The sequence below is a fragment of the Penicillium mononematosum genome, assembly GCF_028829835.1.
Source record: "Penicillium mononematosum strain IBT 11891 chromosome Unknown utg000002l:1.0-8112719.0:1.0-8118358.0, whole genome shotgun sequence".
NCBI lineage: Eukaryota > Fungi > Ascomycota > Eurotiomycetes > Eurotiales > Aspergillaceae > Penicillium > Penicillium mononematosum.
Window position 1 is genome coordinate 6871721 of NW_026643272.1, and position 15225 is coordinate 6886945.

The 15225-nt window shown below is 49.9% G+C and overlaps 8 protein-coding genes across 8 annotated transcripts; 5 read left to right on the plus strand and 3 right to left on the minus strand.

Moving 5' to 3' along the window:
* Nucleotides 1–40: 40 nt before the first annotated feature.
* On the minus strand, nucleotides 41–514 carry N7519_004398 (uncharacterized protein; the record flags this gene model as incomplete). Its single annotated transcript, XM_057291174.1, has 2 exons — nucleotides 41–367; nucleotides 452–514. 2 exons carry the CDS (start codon nucleotides 512–514, stop codon nucleotides 41–43), a joined length of 390 nt encoding a protein of 129 aa, XP_057152376.1.
* A 596-nt stretch (nucleotides 515–1110) lies between these two features.
* N7519_004399 (uncharacterized protein) lies at nucleotides 1111–1606 on the plus strand (the record flags this gene model as incomplete). Its single annotated transcript, XM_057291175.1, has 2 exons — nucleotides 1111–1226; nucleotides 1291–1606. The coding sequence occupies 2 exons, from the start codon at nucleotides 1111–1113 to the stop codon at nucleotides 1604–1606; spliced, it is 432 nt and encodes a 143-aa protein (XP_057152377.1).
* Nucleotides 1607–3091: 1485 nt separating this feature from the next.
* On the plus strand, nucleotides 3092–3746 carry N7519_004400 (uncharacterized protein; the record flags this gene model as incomplete). Its single annotated transcript, XM_057291176.1, has 2 exons — nucleotides 3092–3462; nucleotides 3488–3746. The coding sequence occupies 2 exons, from the start codon at nucleotides 3092–3094 to the stop codon at nucleotides 3744–3746; spliced, it is 630 nt and encodes a 209-aa protein (XP_057152378.1).
* A 1209-nt stretch (nucleotides 3747–4955) lies between these two features.
* Nucleotides 4956–5213, minus strand: N7519_004401 (uncharacterized protein; the record flags this gene model as incomplete). Its single annotated transcript, XM_057291177.1, has 1 exon — nucleotides 4956–5213. The coding sequence occupies one exon, from the start codon at nucleotides 5211–5213 to the stop codon at nucleotides 4956–4958; it is 258 nt and encodes an 85-aa protein (XP_057152379.1).
* Nucleotides 5214–6196: 983 nt separating this feature from the next.
* On the plus strand, nucleotides 6197–7171 carry N7519_004402 (uncharacterized protein; the record flags this gene model as incomplete). The annotated part of the gene is made up of 1 exon (XM_057291178.1): nucleotides 6197–7171. The coding sequence occupies one exon, from the start codon at nucleotides 6197–6199 to the stop codon at nucleotides 7169–7171; it is 975 nt and encodes a 324-aa protein (XP_057152380.1).
* Nucleotides 7172–7492: 321 nt separating this feature from the next.
* Nucleotides 7493–8005, plus strand: N7519_004403 (nucleoside deaminase; the record flags this gene model as incomplete). Its single annotated transcript, XM_057291179.1, has 1 exon — nucleotides 7493–8005. One exon carries the CDS (start codon nucleotides 7493–7495, stop codon nucleotides 8003–8005), a length of 513 nt encoding a protein of 170 aa, XP_057152381.1.
* A 1723-nt stretch (nucleotides 8006–9728) lies between these two features.
* Nucleotides 9729–12670, plus strand: N7519_004404 (uncharacterized protein; the record flags this gene model as incomplete). The annotated part of the gene is made up of 8 exons (XM_057291180.1): nucleotides 9729–9770; nucleotides 9826–9865; nucleotides 9926–9951; nucleotides 10021–10354; nucleotides 10402–10586; nucleotides 10639–10831; nucleotides 10883–11153; nucleotides 11203–12670. 8 exons carry the CDS (start codon nucleotides 9729–9731, stop codon nucleotides 12668–12670), a joined length of 2559 nt encoding a protein of 852 aa, XP_057152382.1.
* A 414-nt stretch (nucleotides 12671–13084) lies between these two features.
* Nucleotides 13085–14974, minus strand: N7519_004405 (phosphoribosylaminoimidazole carboxylase ADE2; the record flags this gene model as incomplete). The annotated part of the gene is made up of 4 exons (XM_057291181.1): nucleotides 13085–13281; nucleotides 13342–14299; nucleotides 14359–14456; nucleotides 14509–14974. The coding sequence occupies 4 exons, from the start codon at nucleotides 14972–14974 to the stop codon at nucleotides 13085–13087; spliced, it is 1719 nt and encodes a 572-aa protein (XP_057152383.1).
* Nucleotides 14975–15225: the final 251 nt, after the last annotated feature.

Sequence of the window (15225 nt, forward strand, 5' to 3'; positions counted from 1 at the left end):
ACCCAGACCATCAATTCGCTTGAAGACCACTGTGTGAGCTCTACCGGGCAAAGAACCACATCCGGTTGCAACATCTTCCGAATGTGCGTCGTGGGTCGGATCGCGGGTGTGTATCGTAAGCTCGCAGCATTTCAGATCCCGGGTCTTTCTCAGTGTCCGAGACAGCGAAGCGCCGAAATTGACGACTGAAGTTTGGGCGGGTCGTAGCCATTAGCGACAATGTGATGCCAGTGAACGTATCTGTGAGACTCTCCAATGGAACAAGGGCACTAACATTGCCCTTGGTTGTGTCACTGGGTCCAGTTCCAAATTCCAGGGTCTGGATCTGTTGGCCGTTCTGAAACCGCGACAAAATGGGTGCGAGGTACTAGAGCAGCATGAGAACGCCGTTTTGAACATAGGAGCGTTCGTGTACACGTCTTCAAGAATATCAATAGAGGGTCCAACGCACCAGATAGACAGTCAGCCTGTCTTGACCTTCTTCATTGTGTATGTATCCACAAATACTATTCATCCAAGCTGACACCGAAAAGGAAGGAACGACATGCAAAACTCTAAAAAGAAATATTAAAAAAAAGGTAATCAAACATATACAAAAGAAAACTCCTTGATCTTCTGTGCATTTTCTAGATTGAAGCTAGACAGACCTCACTACTATAGAGATGAGGTTGAAATAAGGTCGCCTGTCAAATATCTCCTCACCAGTCATAGTTGAACAGCGAGGATCAAACATGACAATATTCAAATTCTGATTGGCCAGGATTCTACAATTCGCTTAATTCCTAGGCTACCATGGTTCATTTAGTATAACTTGACTATTTGATCAGAACAGCTTCAATCTACTCTCACTGATCCTTCAACCTGTAATGAGTTTTATCTCGATTAGAACTGAAATTTTGAAAATTCAACATCTACTTGCAATGCGGAAGCCTCAAGATTTTATAAAAATCGCCTATAACTGGAAAGATCAATCATTTCAGCTTGGAATCACTTCAAACTTAATCAAAGTTACGGCCGTGATCTACGTGCCTGCCTGTAGGTATATAAGTAAACCCCCCTACCCCCCGCGCGTAATGTAAGTCTGTAAGTCTATAAGTCATGAATTCCAAAATGGCAACCAATAGCACACAGAACGAAACTCCTGCCTGGCTGAATGCCGTGCTCCCTGGCGCTTATGGCCTCATTGGCCTAGTCGTTGTTGTGGCCCTGGTCGTCTTGGCCATTCGGTATGTGCAGCCTGCTTTGTTTTCTGTCGTGTTGGTCCGTCATGCTAATGAAATGTATGTCCAGGTTTTGGGCCCATAAGGCCAGACTCAGTGACCCACAAAGGGCACTGATCGACGATTTCTTCCAACAAGTTAGGAAGATTGAAGAGGCCGAAAAGGCCATGGTCCAGGCCGCTGGCAGGGGCAGCGACGGAGCGACCCGCCTCCCCGTTCTCCACATCATTGTGGAGGAGTCTGGTACTTCTACGGCGGAAGCGGAAGCCAAGCTCGAAGACGTCAACTGCGGTAGCTTTGTGATCCGATGGGTTCCTGTCCCGCCCAAGTCCAAGAAGGCCAGCACATTGGCCGAGGTCGTCGGTGCCCTCCGGGGCGGAAAATAAATCTTTGATCGTGTTCTCTCTACCACCTAACCCGGAACCGGCCGGGATGGTGGATTCGCTCATCCTTTTCCTCACGCAGGCCGTACCCCCCTGCTGTTGATTATTGTATATACATGGCGCTTGCCATGTTGGCCCTTGTTGGACCTCGTTGGACCTTTTTGGCCCTTTTTGGCCCCTTTTGGCCCGTCGTTGTTTGTTGGATTTTGGATTGTTTGTTTGTCCTGGGTGTTTTGGATTCTGTTTTTCTTTATTTATACCCTGGTGTTAGTGTTGGTGGTTGTGCTCTTCTGTTTTGTTATTATTATTGGAAATATTATTTATTGGATTCCTCTATTATATTGTACTGCCTACTCTTATATGCTATATTACTTCACTCAAGAGAGCTAGTATGCAATGTGATCTGTCCACGATTGGGCTTGACTTCCAGGATTATGATATCTTCTCTCCTTTAAACAAGGCTTCAACCTCGGTGTTTAATATAAATGCCATGGTTCTCAGAGTAGAAAGCCGGTCGCCACCCAAACACCCTTGTACAGTAGGACCTCCGAAATATTGGGCTAACTAAACCTTTGTACCCAGATATACCGCCCGCCAAATTCTGCCTGTTCTGCCAGACTAAAACTCCTAGCGTGTAGGCACGTGATTCAGCACCAACCGTTAGCAGTCAAAAGTAAGGAGATTACTAAAAAGACCAATAAAAAGACATTTAAGAAGTCTGCCGGAGAAGACTACCTGAGAACCCATTAATATGGCTACAGCCGGATAAGCGGCCGACTATATATTCTTATGGCAGTACTATGTGGAAAAGGGAGGCGGTATTCATGATAGTATATAATATATAACGGGTAGGCGGTATACAGGGCGGTAATATGTAGGTACAAAGGTTTAGCCCAGAGGTCCCAAGGTCCCAGGTGTCGACTGCGTGTACGGCAGCCGATATTTTCATCAGGCCAAAACTAGACATCCCTACACTTTACCTATTTGACATGCGAGTGGCCACCCCAAAATATTAAATGGGATAAGTTATGGTTCGATGTATCAACAACCACCTTTCCATTTTGTTTTGTTTCTTGTCGATAGCTATTGATAAAAACTTTAGCCCTAGGTATCACCGAAAAAGCACCAAGTTGAAATAAGAAGCCCTTGCAGATCACTGTCCACAAGATCAATTTGCGTGCCATATCTGGTCTTTGTACACTACCTAGGTAGTTTTCGAGACCAGCCCGCCTAGTTTCCTAGGTACATACATCCATCCATGGATATATCCATGGTATACAAGTCAGCAACATCAACCTTGGAACCTTCAGAAACCTTCTACGCAACTAGACCATTTTCGGAGGGTGATCACACTATGACTCAGGGATGCCTATAAATGAGGATCGTTTTTCTATACTTCCTTCAATCTTGTCCTAGTTCTAATGTTCATGTTTTACTTATTTTCCAAGGCTTTCTTATCTTTTTCTGCTAAGCTTTCCCCTCGCGATCATGGCATTTCTCTACTTTGTCGGTGGGAATTATAAACTTCTCATATACGGATCAGAACGTATCTACCGGCAAATAATCGCCGATGTGCTTCTTGCCGAGCACGCTCTGTGCGAACTGTCGCAGCGTGAGGAAACGCTACACCATAGAGCTATGGCCTTACAAAAGACGATAGATATTGAGTCTGACCGGCTCCAGCCTGACGAGACCACGGCTGCCGAGTCTACCAGGGCCGAGCTTGAAAAGACGAATCAACAGCTTAAAGAGTTCCAACTACAATATGCAAGAAAGGAGCATTCCCTTTACCAAGCCATATCTATGCTTACACCGTACTTTAAGGAACTTTACGATAACTTACGGCGTGATCCTAAATGGTTTATGCGAGAAGAACTAGTACAGGACTGTTCGGATCGAGGTGGATGCTGCAGCCGGCAATGTGGATGCTGCGCACAGAGGTGTGAAGAAGAGAAGAATCTATCACAAAGGAAGAAAGGCAGAGGCCATTGCACTACAGAGTGTCAGTGCTGTATCGGCTTTCGGGGCTTCGAGTTTCCAGAGGAAGATAAAGAGGAGATTAGGAGAGATTTCAAAACCAGGGTTGAACTCCGGGGCTCAGCTTACTTCATCAAGCTGGCAAATTGGTCTTTTTGTCCATTAAAGCGCCAAAAGCCTTCAAACCCGCCTTCAAAACCAAAGTCCCGGCGGCATCGAATCTTCGGACGGGGTTCTACTGATAAGAAAGAGTCATGAGGGTGGCCCTACTTTGCTTGAATGTCGCTACTTTGCCCGGGAATGATGTGCTAGGGGGGATAGATTCTTTTGACTAGTTGCGTGGATAAAATTGATTGATTCAAATATTCTGGCCGATATCTGGCATCCATGGATATGACAAGGTTAGATATGGAAGTACGTGGCATATGCAGATCGTGATACCTAGGTAGTTAGTTCTTCTTACCCTTCTAGATAGCACCGATAAAGGGAAGAGAATCTATCTTAGAAAATACATCCAAGGGCACACCAAAGACTACCAAAAGACTACCCAAACAAACATGAAAAGGCCGTATCGGCGGCCAACTGTTCTTATATACTGCACATATATACCAATATAGGTATGGGCCGAGTTGGAAACCAGAGGGCTAACGCGGTGGAAGCTGCATCCCAATCAGACCGGTTATCGTAAGGGTCCCTAAAAGCCCTCATACACAGTCTGTTTGCTGCCCAATCTCGCAAGTTAGCCGTAGATCCTTCAGAACCAAATCGCCTATGTCGCCATGAAATCCCATATCGGTCCTGCTTCAGGTCAGCGTGCTCAGCAGTCGATCTAACTGATCCAATCGGCCACCCAGTTATCAGTTGTAAAGAGGCGCGTATGCCATGCGAGCATTGTCTCAGTAGTAGTAGATGGTCCCGTCTTGCTGCGCAGACCAGTGAGCTGCGATCTCGATAACGTCTTTGTTCGACTGCAGTGAAGAGCTTGATCTTATTGTGGAAACACACTTGTTGACTAGACGTGTTGTGGGCTTGTCGTGATAGCTCTTGAAAGTTACGCAGCGATTCTGAATGGCGAGTTCCAACGGTCGCTTCAAAAACGCTAATTCCGTAGAGCCATTTCAGAACAATAGCCCAGTATAGCTTTAGCTCTGTCTGGGGCTTGTCCGCGGAAAGGGATCCGTAGCACAGTGTTTATCGAAATGCAGAGAAACAATTTCCAGATTGGGAAGTCCTGATAACATCGGTAACAGCTTTTGTCGTCGGTGGGGAGGGTCGATTTCCCTTTCTAAGTCGGTATCCGATTGTGTCACAGATCAGCCAGCTATTACAGAAAAAAAATGCCAAACATTGCTTCATGCTAGCAGTAATATGTCGCTCAAATAGTCCGAGTGTTGAGGTAGAGCTTGCGCACGTGCTCTTCCACCCGTGTGTGCATGATGGACTTGAAGGCCTCGCAGCTTTCATTCTCGTCGTACAATGAGATAATGCAGAATACATAGCTGCTTGCGAAGGCGCATAGTGTCCGCTTGGTTAGCATCAGAGCCTTGAGTGTTCTGAATCTAGCAGAGACGTAATCATGGCGAGCAGTTCCAGAGGGAGAGAGGGAGTAGTGCTGCCATATTCTGTCTGCCATAAGTTGTAGTAGCTCACTGGATACAGAGTAGGGGGAAGAAGATGCATTAAATAGTGACAATATTCTCAGCATTTTCCAGGCATTTTTAGGCAGAACGGGGTTGAGGATGAGAGATTCAATGCTAGTGCTAGGGCCCGGCTAGAGGCGATTCTTAACATTCACATATGGAATCATATGGGTAAATTAAGACTGGAGAGTTTTGGGTAAGCCCTGGGAACACTGCTCCGTACGGAGTAGACATATGTAATACAAATTTATAGCAAGTGTCATAAAAGCGGGAAAAGTCACCGTTATAGCACTAGTTCGCGCTAGCATTTAAGCAGCTTCCGAAAACAGAGTAGTGCAATGGCAGGGATGTACAATGCAGGGTAGACTTGGTAGAATTTGTACCTCTGTTTATCTCTACACCGTATTCCGTGTTCAGTCCTTAATATGTAGCAAATATAATCCCTGCCCGAGGGATCCCGTCTCTTATCTCCAACCTATCAACCGGAAATGGTAATGATATAAGGAAAATTCAGAGTGTCCTAGAAAGCGAGAGCCCATCTCCTCATCTCTTCAAATGCGCAAATAATTATTATTACCCCGTATTAGATGCTGATCGTGACGAAAAATGTATCCAATAACCTTTGATGCGTACCTAGGTAACCCCAAGATTAAGGCGCAGGCGTCCTATTAGAACTTTGCCCGCGTCGGCGGTATCGGGGTTGCCCCGAAAAGGCCCCGGTTTTATTGTTCGGCTAAGCCAATGGAGATCAATCTATATCATCTAAAGAAGGTTTATCTATCATTTCCAGGGTTGACTTTCTCCGCCACCTCCTGCCGTTTTGCCTCGTATCGCCCCGAGGCTATTTCATATATCCCCTTTATCCAGGAGGCTTCTTTCGCTTGTACATATATGTCCTTATCCTGCCTATTTCGGTCTTACGATGGGTGTTCTATAATTGTATCGCAATACCGCTTCCATCAACGGCGATGTCCTCATGTCGCTTGCCGACATCCCCGGCAGCAATTTCAGCCTCGCTGATCGCTCCGTCCGTGACCGATTCGCGGAGCGTACAATAATCGCTTGCTTAATCGGCATTGCCTGGTACAATGCCTTGGAATTGATCGTGCTGTGCTTCAGCACCTTCAAAAGATATGGCGGGTGTTATTTTTGGTGTCTCCTCATCGCCTCCTTCAGTATCATCCCCTTCGGTCTCGGCTATCTCCTCATCATCTTCGACATATACACCAGCATGTTCCCTTTCGTGATGGAACTAGTCGCTTGGGTTGGGATGGTAACAGGCCAGTCCCTAGTCCTCTGGTCTCGATTGCATCTTGTCTGCCACAGCCGAGCCGTCCTCCGTGGCACCCTCGCCATGATCATCGTCGACGCCATCATCCTACATACCCCCGGCTTCGTCCTCGAGATAGGCAGCCATTCGAACAAATCCTCCCTCTTCATCCACGGGTTCAATATCTTCGAACGCATCCAATTGGTCGGATTCTCCATACAAGAAATCATACTCTCCGTCATCTACTCCTGGGAGTCTGTGCGACTACTGAATCTCCGCCCGAGGGGCGACTACCGAGGCACCCTGGTCCAACTCCTGATCGTGAACGTGGCCATGATTCTGATGGACGCCGCCATTATCGGGGTACAGTACTCGGGCTTCTTCGATATCCATGTCACCCTCAAGGCAATGGTCTACAGCGTCAAGCTCAAGCTGGAATATGCGATCCTGGGAAAATTGGTGCACATCACCGAGATGGGCAGCAGCTCGGCCGCGACCGACCTGTCGGATTTCGTGGATCTTTCTTTACATCATGCCCGCACACAGCCGGATACAGAGAACCCAGAGTATGGCCCCCGCGCTCGTGCGCGGGTGTCCTCCAAGGGCTCGTCCACTGACCCGCTAAGAAGGAATTCCTCCGCTGCCCAGAGTCCGGGTTCGACTAACCCGGACTACCCCTGACGATTCCACATGTAAATAAAGTAACGACTTCTTGAATGTTTTTTGTACATAGTAGATACCTATATAATGCACGACATACACATACTCCATCACACCAGTCGAGTGTTAAATGTCTCACCTAAATGAGGAGAAAGTAGTACCCGGCTCACCCGTCATCTCGCATCGTCGGAGACCGCCGAGAACCTCAAGATATCAAACCGAGCACGATATTATAACAATCTACGATCCCCCAAACCCACTGAACCCACCCCAGATATCCTCACCCACCTGTCGACCCACCCATACTCCATACGCAGTCCCACAATACAAACAGACCTCGCAATGACCACCCCAAACCCAACCCTGACACCCCTAACAAAACCGCAACTCACCGCGGCATGCGACGCAGCCCTCACGCACCAAGCACAAGCCCAAGACCTACACACAAAGCGACCCTTTGCGGCAATCCTGCTAGCCCCAGATAACGAAACAATCCTCCTCTCCTCGAACTCCCTCTCGCACGTGCGACACGCAGAAAGCGAGCTCGCGCGCAACGCCGCGGACAACTACGACTGGGCATATCTGGCGCGCTGCACGCTGGTGTCGACCTGGGAGCCGTGCGCGATGTGCGCGGGCGCCATCTACTGGGCGCATATTGGGCGGTTGGTGTATCTGGCATCGGAGAAGGCGTTGCAGGAGGTTATTGGTGTTGGGAATCCGGAGAATTTGACGCTGGATTTGCCTTGTCGGAGGGTTTTTGAGAAGGGGCAGAGTGTGGTGGAGGTTATTGGGCCGTTGGTTGAGGAGGGGTGGGAGAGGAGGGTTGTGGAGGATAGTAGACGGTATTGGGGGTAGGGGGAATTAGATATTAGTCTGGTTCGATATTTCAGATGCGCTGTTTGAGTGGTGTTTGTAACAACCTTGGTGTGATATATGTATGGTGGATTAGTAGTGGGCCTTGCACTGTGTCCTTGTGGACATTTGAGTTACTTGGTGGTTAGTGGCATTTTCATGGGGCTCGAAAGGTGTTGTCTACTAAATTTCTTGTGGCCTGGTGTTGGAGTTGGTGGCTGGTAATGCGATGCTGATGAAGAACGTGTGGATGAATCGCTCAGTAAGCGCCACATACTTCATAATTCCACTACCTTGAAAGCTTCTGGTAAAGTCAATCCCTCGATAATCATATCTGAGAAGGGTTCGAGCGCCAGCTCATATACCGTTGTGGACTCAAAACGAATTGAATTGCCGAGAAAAAGAGATACCCAAAACTTTCCCTTTCTGGCATCGTGCACAAGCACTAGTAGAGTGTCCCAAGAAAATAGTGGCCGACGATCAGGTTTCAAGAGAAGGTGTCCGGGATATCATCCATGGATGATCTGGGATGATTGGCTTTGTGCTTCATGTGATCGCCCGCGTGACTCTGGCAACGAGCAATGGACTCCGTACATCGGTGAACCAGAATCGATCGAACTGGATCAGCAAGATAAAGATAACCACAGTGTGGAAACAGAATGGAGACGCTATTCTCAATATAGTAAGGAGTGGGTGAACAGCCCCGTAAAGCCACACCCCCTTTTTGTTTGTGGCTGAAAGCTTGACCGAGTACGATTCAATCGTAACCACTCCCAAGCTAAGCGCGTCAAGATCGAGGACTTGGACGCTAAGAAAGCCAGTACCTAGGTAGCATAAATGCAATTACCGTCTCCCCTATGTCGTATTGAAGATCCGAAGTGTTGACGTCAAGTTGAGCAAAGTCTGATATCGGACCCACATGGACCCATGGATGATGATGGAGCGCGTGTGCCAAGACCTCGATCTCGTCAACCTTGGAAGTTTGTACGGAGTAGATCTTTGGAGGTTTATGGGATTTTAGTTAGGAAGCTGTACCTCTAGCTCGGAAATGTACTAACCTTATGAAGATGATAAAGTGGATGACGTGGACCTGGACCTACTGTGCGTACGAGAGTGGAGATTGATATGACCTTACATATGACACAGCAGAGGTACATAGGTACATATGTGCCCCAAGTAGCTAGCAAATCAAATATAGTTTAAAAAGTTCAAAAAAGTTCTAGGCTGTGACAAAAAAAAAATAAATGTGCAACGAGACTGGGAGGGAGCAGATGTCCGTGTTCGTGGCCAAAGAGACGTTCCACGAAAGAGTGACGTCAAGTGTCGATCACCAGCTATGGGCAAAAAGAGCTCTTCTTTAGGTAACAGAGAACACTCTTGTGGGCATTTTGATCCCTCATTGTGGTAGGGATCATTGCTTGGTCTTTGCTCTTGTCTGGATCATCATAATGGCGCTATATCCCCTGTCTTTTATATTCCGTCATTCCCTCCTACCTAGATTTTCCTTCCCATATTTTCCTTCATTCCAGTGATACCCCTTGTTTTGTGCCTACATAGGTTCAATAAATATAGTTAATCCTCGTGAGTGTCCCTTAAGTGTCCCTTGTTTGTCATCAATGCAAACATCCACCTGGGGCATGGATCTCTAACCCTGTCCTTAGTCCATACATAATACCTCTTTAGCTATCTCATCCCCTCATCATTGGTCTTTGCTACATACTTCATCATGTCTGTGAACGTCCCCACCAATTCTAAGCAGAAGGAGAAGGTACGTGTGATACGACCCCATTGTGACACACCACTGACACGGAATCCCTTCCTAGGATATCAACCAGAAGCTCCAATACTTTGGTATCTATCATGGTAAGTCAAGCTTCACAACACTCCAATTGACCATTGCCGTGCTAACTATCTCTGCTATAGCCTTCAAGAATGGCAAGCTTCCTTCGGTCCGTCTCAATCCTCTTCTGCGCCACCGGCCTTGACACAAATGCTAACTAGGTCTCTCGCTGCCACAGAACAAGCAATGCGACATCGCTCTGAACAGCGCCTTGAACTCAAAGGCCCTCACATCCCCACCCAATGAACTCTCATCCGACGGAAAGACCCTTGTGGCAGACCTGCGCAATGTCGTGGACGCAGCTAAGAAGATGCTCTTGGTCAAGAACGAGGGTGAACTCCTGCAGGACTTTATCTGGCAAGCCCAGAAGATTTCAGGCGACAACCTTGGTGGCAAGCGCCCTGGCCTCCCCGTCGACAAGGAGACCGGTCAGCAAGATGCTAGCAAGGCTGTTGATGGTCTGAAGACCCTGGGCACACTCATGATCACCAACGGAGAGTTTAGAAAACTCCGTAAGTTTAACTTCCGTTCACTGGGGACATTTTCTAACAACGCACAGTGAACGACGCCATGACTCTTGGCAAAGACATTGCCGCCGATGCTTCTCAAAAGGCCGCCAACCAGGTCCGCCCTTCGGAAGAGGAGCTTTCGCAAATCGACCAAGCCGCAGAGGAAAACGTGTGGCACGAGAAGCCCAATGTCTCCAAGGATGACCTGAAGTCCAGATTCAAGAAGAACAAGGGCGTATGTATCCATAATACGCTCCCAAATTTGCACATGCTGACAATAGCCTCAGGAGAAGGGAAGCGCTGGTTCCGCTGGCGCTGCGGTCGCCGAGGAAGAGACTGGAGTCTCAGCGCAGGACAAGAAGAAGGCGTACTCCGACAAGACCAAGAAGTACTTGTCCGAGAAGATTCCCAAGGAGCGTCGCGAGCAGACCGTCTGGCGCCTGAAGAAGATGATCATTGAGATCCAGGGTCATGCTGACTGTAAGTTATAATCTCGACATCGATGGAGAATATTACTAACAAATCATGCAGACCAGCAAGCCGTTGAAACCTTGTTGACCATGGCCGAGCAATACGCCGGACATACTAAGGACATCTCCAAGGAGGGCGGTAGCTCTGCTCGTGACGTCCTGAAGACCGACAATGTTCAGGCTGTTCAGCAGAACTTGCGCACTCTTATCGAACGCTTTGCCAACCACACCTCGCTGGACAGCTTCTTCGAGTCGCTGAACACTATCTACCGTGATGCCGAAAAGGACCCCGAACTCCGAAACTGGTTCAAGAACGTCGACACCTTGATTCGGTATGTGGATTGGAAAATTTCCCCCAGAATAAAAGCTGACCAGACATAGCAAATCTCTGCGCGAGCAGGGCTTCATCATGGAGGACGAGTGCAGCCGCCAGTGGAACGAGCTTTACGATAAGGGCCGTTACCTCCTGCGCGAGCGTTACCGCGGTCACTCCGACCGCATTGTCGACGAGGTCAAGTTCTTGGCCAACCAATTCGAGCAGGACCCGCAAAACCAGGCCCTTGCTGAGTCGTGCCAGAAGCTGTTCAAGGATCTTGGCCACGACGCCAGTGGCAAGGCTACCTTCAAGCCGGATCTCCTTCGGGATCTCCGCGATGTCATCATTCCCAACATCTTCGAGAATGTCCGCTACATTCCAATCCCCCGTATTGAGGTCTCGGATCCCATGGTTGATGTTGTGGTCGAGAACCTTGTCCTTGAGGGTGACAACCTGATGCCCAACGTCGTGGAGTTCGGCAGCGACAACTACTTCCGCTGGGGCCGCAAGAAGATCACCAACAAGCGTGACAACAAGATCATGATTTCCATGTCTGGCATTCAGCTTGATCTGCGCGATATCAGCTACTACATCAAGAAGAAGGAGGGCTTCCCTGCCATCACCGATCGTGGTGTTATGGACATCTTCCTCGGTGGAGAAGGTCTCAGCGTCAAACTCGCCGCTTCTACTGCCCAGAAGAACGACAAGGAGAACTACTTCAAGCTGGATAAGGTGAATGTGTCCATCAGCAACATGGATATCAAGCTGAAGAAGTCCAGCCACAAGCTGCTCTTCAACACCTTCAAGCCCATGCTGTTCCGCGTGGTCAGGCCCGCCCTGCAGAAGGTGGTCGAAGGCCAGGTCCGCGAGGCCTTCAAGAAGGGCGACCTCTTCGTCAGGGACATCCACACCGAGGCCACCCGTGCCCAGGAGGCCGCCCGCGAAGACCCCGAGAACGCGCCCTCGATCTTCTCTCGCTACGCCGATGCCATCCGAGCCCGCACCCAAGCCAAGGCCAAGCAGGCCGAGGGCGCTGCCAAGCGTGACACCAAGGTCCAGACCGTGATGACTCTCCACGATTCCATCTTCCCTGACATCGAGCTCCCCGGCGCTGTATCCACCAAGGCCACCGAGTACGCCGATCTGGCTGCCAAGGGCGAGCGCTGGGAGTGCCCCATCTTCAGCGTCGGCAACGCATCCGAGTCCACCGGCATCCCCTCCGGTGGACCCATTACCAAGAAGCCCCACGGCGCTAGCACCGACGGTGCAGGTGCCGCCGGAGTTGCTTCCGCCGCGGGTGTCTCTGGCGCCACCGCAGCCGCCGCTTCGGGCAATGGCACGAAGGCCTCCGATTACCAGGCCCGTGGGTTCTCCGATGAGGTTGACAAAGCTTTCGTCAATGGCAAGTCCCAGAAATTGGGTGAGGCTGTTAAGCATGGAGACGGTGCTAATGGCGCTGACGGCGTCCCTAACGGCCCTGCCACTACCGTCACTAACGGAACTACCATCAACAACATCGGAACCACCGTCTAAACTGAATGTGGCCAAAATCGTTATGATATTTGCGTAACGTCATTTTCTTTCCTCTTTTGATCTTTTTGTTTATTTGCTATGATTTCCCCTTGTGTACTACGGACGTTTGTCTTTTTACTTTGTACTAGTATTAGTTAACGGTAGCCTAATACATAATGCCACCGTTGTCTGCGTTAAATCGTTTCAATTAAAGTTTGGCCAAGATATAAGGAATTTAGAGTATTCCAGATCCGTGGGAGATAAAATAAGCTTAAAAGTCATTCATTGTCGTCTATAAAAGTAAACTGAACTCCACTGTACAAGAAGCTCAGCGAAGGCAAAATCCCCTCACATTTCTCCTTTTCTTTCAGCGTCCACTTTCGTATAAAAATCTCGTATCAAATCTCAAATCACAGATGTGTACATACTTACCGTCTACATCTGATCGAAGTACTTCTGCCATCCCAGCTCGCGCAACTTGGTACCCTTCAGCTCCATGTTCTCAGCACGGGCAGACTCGGCGTATGCCTCGACCTTGCGCTGGATGGCCGGGTCGAAAGAGCCGAGCACACGCGCGGCGAGGAGGGCAGCGTTGATGCTGTTGTTGATGCCGACAGTGGCGACGGGGACACCTATTACGGAATGTTAGACATATATCAGGGATAGGTGAGTGAAAACGGAAAATAACGTACCACGCGGCATCTGCACAATGCTGTACAAACTATCCACGCCGTCGAGCGAGCTGCCCTTAACCGGCACGCCGATAACAGGCAGGGCAGTGTGAGCGGCTGCCATACCGGGAAGATGAGCAGCGCCACCGGCGGCAGCGATGATCACCTTGATGCCGCGCGAAGCAGCCTGGCCCGCATACTCGGCCATGTAATCGGGCGTGCGGTGGGCAGAGGTGATCTCAACCTCAGGCTCGATGCCGAAGTAATCACGCAGCAGCTTGAGGCCCGGGACGAGGGTCTTCAAGTCGCTGTCGGAGCCCATGATGACAGCGACGGAGGGTGCGGGCTTGGAGGGACCGGATGGGGCAGCCTTGGTCTTGATATCCGTGCGCTGGGCGCGCATGGTGTCAACGACATCGATGAGGGGCTGAATCATGGTCTCGGCTTCGTGCATAGTCGCCGCGGTGACGGTGACGTGGCCCATTTTGCGGCCAGGCTTTGCGGCGCCCTTGCTGTAGAGGTGGATGCTCGCGTTGGGGATGGAGAGGGCCGCTTCAGTGGCCTTGAGGTGGGAGTCGGGGGTTGCGCCGCCGATGATGTTGAGCATGATTGAGGGCTGGAGAAGCTCAAGGCTCTTGGGTGGGATGGGCAGGTCGAGGATCGCGCGGATGTGGCTGTCGAATTGGGACAGAGCGCAGCCTTCGATGGTCCAGTGGCCGGAGTTGTGGATTCGGCTTGCAAGCTCGCAGAGCATGAGACTGTTGTCTTCTAGGAGGAACATCTCCACGCCGAAAGCGCCTTTGCCTTCGAAGGCGGAGACGGCTTTGCGGGCGAGAGCTTGCGCTTGCTGGTTGATGGAATCGGGGACGTTGCGGGCTGGCGCATACACCAGCTTGCATATTGAGTCCTCTTGAACAGTCTCAACGGTGGGGTAGGAGAGGACGTCGTCCTTGGTTTTGATGACCATGACGGCGAGTTCCTGGAGACAAGTTATATTAGAGACGTGCATGATGTGATGTTCCAACTCTCGGTACTAACCATCTTGAAGTATGCCCATTTTTCGGCGTAGAGCGGGCGGTCCTTCAGAGCCTCGAGGGCCTCGGGGATATCTTCTTTGGAGTTGACGCGGAAGTTTCCTTGATACTGTTAGCAAAAGTGTACATACTCTGGGCATCGTGTATGACTCACCACGTCCGTCGTATGCCATAGTCTTCGACTTCAACATCATCGGGTAGCCCAGCTCCTCTCCAATCTGAGCCAATTCCTCGGGCGTGTTGTTCACCAGCTCCCGGTGCTCGGCCATAGGGATTCCATATTTGCGGAGGTGCTCCTTTTGGTTGAACTTGTTCTGGATTGTCCGGATAGCCTGCCAGCTGGGTTCCACTCGTACCTTCGACGCAACTTCCTCAAGAGCGTAGGTGTCGACGTGCTCAATCTCGGCAGTAATGATGTCGCAAGACTCAGCCAGTTTGCGCACGGCGTCAGGCTCCTTGAAGGAGCCGGTCACATGGCCATCGTGAGAACTGATCTGCTTGGCGGGAGAGTTGTCGGCGTCTAGGATATTGGCCTGAATGTTCAATCGGTTGGCGGACTCGACGAGCATGCGGCCCAGTTGGCCACCGCCGAGGATTCCGACCTTAGGCGAGTTCCACATGATGTCGGATCGAAGGGATAAATGAGTCAATTGATCGAGATATGGTAAACGAGGGATCGACGGTGCCCCTCAACTCCGAAAATTCGCGGAGGGTCACGTGCGCTATCGATAAGCTCAGGCCAATCACACATGTCGACTGCCGCGCCCTTGTCGCAGCTTCGACTCTCTGTTTCTCCATGCACAGCTGACTAGACAATGTCTCTGGGTAGGTTGACCATCACAGTCGCAGTCTCAGTCTGAGTTAAAATGGG